The following is a 5,117-nucleotide window of genomic DNA, read 5'->3' on the forward strand; positions in this document are numbered from 1 at the left end:
CGCGCACTTCCACGCTTTGCATTGATTGGGCAAAGCCGTCAGTACCCGGATGTTTCACTCACCACTCGGGGCGGGCGGATCGATCCAGATGTCGATATAATCGATAACAAGGGCCGGCTAAGTATACTACTGCAGTTTAAGCATACTACATCAATATTTTCACAAATGTTGTGTTGTTCACATTGTTAATATCAATAAAATAATTGTTTTAAAGTTATTTTTCAATATTAACATTATTGTTGCTGAATTACATGTATTACATTGTATTTGTTGTGACATTTTTTCACAAAAAATATTTTTTTATGCCTAAAATTTTTCAGCATCGCCATCGACTTTGTATGTAGCGGAATTTCCAGTGACGGGAAACTGTCAAAATGTGTGCCCTGGGTACATAAGTATGCAGTGTGTGTAGCGTACTTGTTGAAGTGTACTTGCAGCCTTGTATCACCTCACCTTTTGCTTCATTTTCCTGCATTCCTGCAAAAACTCTGAAAGACTGAATAAATACAATCCACTCACTGCTACTGTATGGTCCTGTGCTTTATCCAGGTTTGCAATAAAAGTGAGCAAAAGTCTTGTTTATTGCTTCTTTGCTATCAAAACATAAGAGCATTTTGTTACATATTGTTACATAAGTTATACTCATAATACCTCCAGTGCATTATAGCTCATCTCTTTACAAATGGCAAAAATATAACCAAACGATAATGATAAAAAAATACAACTGGCTTACTCAACCGTGTCATTTTGTTGAGGTCAATCCCCCCAAAATGACCTGTGGAGCCAGTTTGAAGTAGGAGGCCTTTAGACAATAGCTACTGGTGCATTTCAGCTTCTCGGACTGAATTGTATAACAACCCCATGACATCTTCCTAAAAAAAGAGGAATAGTTAAAATAGTGTGCAAAGCCCACTTCTAGCAGAATGTAAAAAACACATTTTTAACCAGAACCAACAATGCCGGAGCTGCCCGGGACAAGGTACGCTCCGTTTTTCTGCTGGGGAGAAGGACAACATTAAGCGATGGAACAAACTCCGACACAAGAACAAACAGCAATTTCCTGTCATGGATCGTTTTCGTATCCACGTGCCACGACGTTTGAAGTGTCCACAAGTTGAGTTCAGTAGATGACATGGATGGTCGACACCTTCCTGGGACATCCACGCGCTACTTGTTTTTGCAGATGGTCTCCAACCTGTCGAGGAGTTTAATGTCATCCTCCAGCTGCTTCATTTCCACCTCCAGGCGCATTTTGCGGGTTTTCATTGATGGGGTGTCGATTATAAACGGGAGGCGCTGGTACTCTGTGTTCAGCTCATTGTATTTGATCTTCAGGTCCTGGACGGAGAGCCGGTGAAATCACATGAGCGTTGACATGTGACTCAACATTTGCCTATCATCGTATTAGGCAGGCGTCCTATTGCACTGCTTAAATCACACCTCTTTATTTTGACTTTGGAGCAATCGAGGAGCGATCACATTTAGTAAATGATACATCTTTATTTTGACTGGATGATTTTAGGGTCTCTCTGAGGCTTTCTATTATGAAAGGCGGTGGTTAGCATATGTAACTGTCGAGGAGCAATCGCTTTACTCAAAAGACGCATCTTTATTTTGACTTTGTGGATTATTTTGGGGACTGTCGAAAGCATTCTATTATGAAAGGCGGTGGTTAGCATATGCAACTGTCGAGGAGCAATGACGTTACTTAAAAGATACGTCTGTATTTTGACTTTGTGGATTATTTTGGGGTCAGTCTAAAGCATTCTATTATGAAAGGCGGTGGTTAGCATATGCAACTGTCGAGGAGCAATCACATTACTTAAAAGATACGTCTGTATTTTGACTTAGCGGATTATTTTGGGGTCAGTCTAAAGCATTCTATTATGAAAGGCGGTGGTTAGCATATGCAACTGTCGAGGAGCAATCGCGTTACTCAAAAGACGCATCTTTATTTTGACTTTGTGGATTACTTTGGAGTCTGTCTAAGGTATTCTATTATGAAAGGCGGTGGTTAGCATATGCAACTGTCGAGGAGCGATCGCGTTACTTAAAAGATGCATCTTTATTTTGACTTTGTGGATTATTTTGGGGTCTGTCTAAAGAAATTCTATTATGAAAGGCGGTGGTTAGCATATGCAACTGTCGAGGAGTGATCCCGTTACTTAAAAGATACATCTGTAATTTGACTTTGTGGATTATTTTGGAGTTGATTTAACGCTTTCAATTATGAAAGGCAGTGGTTAGCATACGTAACTGTCGAGGAGCGATCGCGTTACTTAAAAGATACATCTGTATTTTGACTTTGTGGATTATTTTGGGGTCAGTCTAAAGCCTTCTATTATGAAAGGCGGTGGTTAGCATATGCAACTGTCGAGGAGTGATCCCGTTACTTAAAAGATACATCTGTATTTTGACTTTGTGGATTATTTTGGAGTTGATTTAATGTTTGCTATTATGAAAGGTGGTGGTTATCAAATGCATCTGCGGGGGAGCAACCGCATTCATTCAGTGATGGACTTTACAGAGTCAGAGTCGTTCATTTTGTACCTGAATGATGGCTTGACACTCCTTGTCCGAGAGGTATTTCATGGTTTGGTGTTCTTCCTGCTTCTTCAAATTAATGTTGTACTCCTCCAGAGCTTTTTGATGCTTTGCTTTACGTCGCATCAAATAGTTGGGCACCTCTCCATAATCCTGCAGGAGCAAATACTCATGAATGGGCTGCAAAAGTGGATGACGTCATCAGTACAAGGAATCACAAACTACTCATCTTTATCTCTTGCATTCAAAGTTGTTTCGAATCTCAGGAAAATACCTTTTTTCTTATGTACGCAGGGACTAGTCCTGAGTTTCTATTATGGACCTCCTTGTATCCCTTGCTTGAGTCAACAACGCAGGGAGGTTGTTTGGGCACCTTGGGTGTGGTTGTCTTCCTCTTTGTAGGGACGCCAACGGGCGGCAGAAAGGGCCCGGAAGGGACGGCAGGTTTCTTGGTTGTGCAGGTGCAGTGACTCCTGACGTGCTGTTTGACTGGAAAAAAACGGTCAGGGGATACGCTCGCTTCAGATACGCGACACTTGACAGCCATAAGCCGACTGACTCACTCTCAGGTAGTTTGGGTTCTTTGGAGTGCTTTTTCAGGAAATTGGCCGGGACTGGCATTTCCACCCTGCTTGGGCCCATGGTTTTCATGTTGTTTGTTGACCTGGCCTCTTCCAGAATGATTGGCCGGAACTTGGACACGTACCTTGGGGGGCGGCACACATTGTTAGTCATGGCCAGAAAAGTGCATTAGAAGCAAGTTGAAAAAAAATGAAAAAAACGACATACTAACCCTTACGTTTTTTGTCAAAAATCACCACTCTCGAACATTGGCATTTTATGGAATTCTGGGTCCTCCTGGGGCCCCTGTTGAGTGTGTGTGATGTTTCCAGTGTTTTTTAAGCAGAAAAGTGCATTAGCAGCAAGTTGAAAAAAACTGAAAAAAACGACATACTAACCCCTTACGTTTTTTGTCAAAAATGACCAAATTCAAACACTGGCATTTTATGCCGTTTTTGGGTGCTTCTTGGGCCCCTGTTGAGTGTGTGTGACGTTTCCCGTGGTTTTTTTTGTTTTTTTTTTACCAGAAAAGTGCATTAGCAGCAAGTTGAAAAAAAAGCGACATACTAACCCCTTACGTTTTTTGTCAAAAATCACCGCACTGGAACATTGGCATTTTATGCCCTTTTTGGGTCCTCCTGGGGCCCCTGTTGAGTGTGTGTGAGGTTTCCTGTGTTTTTTTTACCAGAAAAGTGCATTAGCAGCAAGTTGAAAAAAACTGAAAAAAACGACATACTAACTACGTTTTTTGTCAAAAATGACCAAATTCAAACATTGGCATTTTATGCAGTTTTTGGGTGCTTCTCATGCCCCTGATGCGTGTGTGTGAGGTTTCCAGTGTTTTTTTCACCAGAAAAGTGCATTAGCAGCAAAGTTGAAAAAACTGAAAAAAACGACATACGTTTTTTGTCAAAAATGACCAAATTCAAACACTGGCATTTTATGCCGTTTTTGGGTGCTTCTGGGGCCCCTGTTGAGTGTGCGTGACGTTTCCCGTGTTTTTTTTTTTTTTTTTTTTTTACCAGAAAAGTGCATTAGAAGCAAGTTGAAAAAACTGAAAAAAACGACATACTAACCCCTAACGTTTTTTGTCAAAAATCACCGCCCTCAAACATTGCCATTTTATGCCGTTTTTGGGTGCTTCTGGGGCCCCTGTTGAGCATGTGCTCCCTTGTTTTTTTGTTTTTTTTTTACCAGAATCAAATCAACAACATGGGAGTCCAAACATAATCATCAACTTCGACAGATGCGAAAAATGCCCTCACAATTATTCATCGTCTTATTTTCAAAAATAGCAAAAAATGTGTTTTGGTTTGATATGGTTCAAACCTAAAAAAAATTCAACATCATACAAGTTAAAGACATGAGCATTTTTTTTTACATGAAGAAAAAATATCAAAACATGACGCTAAAGTACCGAACTGAACCGTAACAAGACCGTAAATCATACTTTTTAAAAAATAAAAATAGTTTTGTGCAAAAAGTTTTTTTCTACACTTTTTCTTGCACTTCAAATAATTGTTCAAACGTCTGTGCAGTTAAAGCAAATAAATACTTCATAAATACTTAAATAAATACAACCTGCAACAAAAGAGTTAAATTCCAAGGGGTAATATTATATATTATATATTACTGTATATATATATTATATTATTCCTGTTACCTTTGAGGCTTCTCGATGATGACATTCTTCTCAATGAAATTATGAATGGACTCTTGTGGGTACAGTTCTCCCGCCATCTCTGTCGACTAATTAACTAATTGACTAATCGATCATTGAACAGCCGATCGGGGTGTCTCAGGGTCGCCGGCCGGGTTCCGATCCAAACGCGTTGGAGCCATGCGTGATCGGGCGTTGCGAGTGCAAAGCTGTGTGTTAAACCGACGGGGGGGTGTTGCCGCCGCCGACGTACTTCCTGTGTTTGGCTGTGTATTAAAGGTCGTATCCGCTCTGCTCGTGCACGTCAACGCGCCGGACGTCGATATCCTCCTCTGTATGAAAGTTACGGCAC

General features: G+C 40.7%; 1 protein-coding gene across 2 annotated transcripts; it reads right to left on the minus strand.

Annotated features, from left to right (window-relative positions):
* Nucleotides 1-505: 505 nt before the first annotated feature.
* On the minus strand, nucleotides 506-5,117 carry LOC131138822 (enkurin-like). 2 transcript variants are annotated; one of them, XM_058088087.2, is made up of 5 exons: nucleotides 4,769-5,117; nucleotides 3,108-3,250; nucleotides 2,918-3,033; nucleotides 2,551-2,697; nucleotides 506-1,338 (listed from the first exon to the last, which is right to left on the minus strand). In XM_058088087.2, the coding sequence occupies exons 1-5, from the start codon at nucleotides 4,843-4,845 to the stop codon at nucleotides 1,168-1,170; spliced, it is 654 nt and encodes a 217-aa protein (XP_057944070.2). In that variant the 5' UTR covers nucleotides 4,846-5,117; the 3' UTR covers nucleotides 506-1,167. The 2 variants fall into 2 exon arrangements, with proteins under 2 accessions (XP_057944070.2, XP_057944069.2); XM_058088086.2 differs by having other exon boundaries at nucleotides 2,819-3,033.

The sequence above is a fragment of the Doryrhamphus excisus genome, linkage group LG21 (assembly GCF_037039965.1).
Source record: "Doryrhamphus excisus strain RoL-2023G ecotype Guam linkage group LG21, RoL_Dexc_Guam_v1.1, whole genome shotgun sequence".
NCBI classification, from domain to species: domain Eukaryota; kingdom Metazoa; phylum Chordata; class Actinopteri; order Syngnathiformes; family Syngnathidae; genus Doryrhamphus; species Doryrhamphus excisus.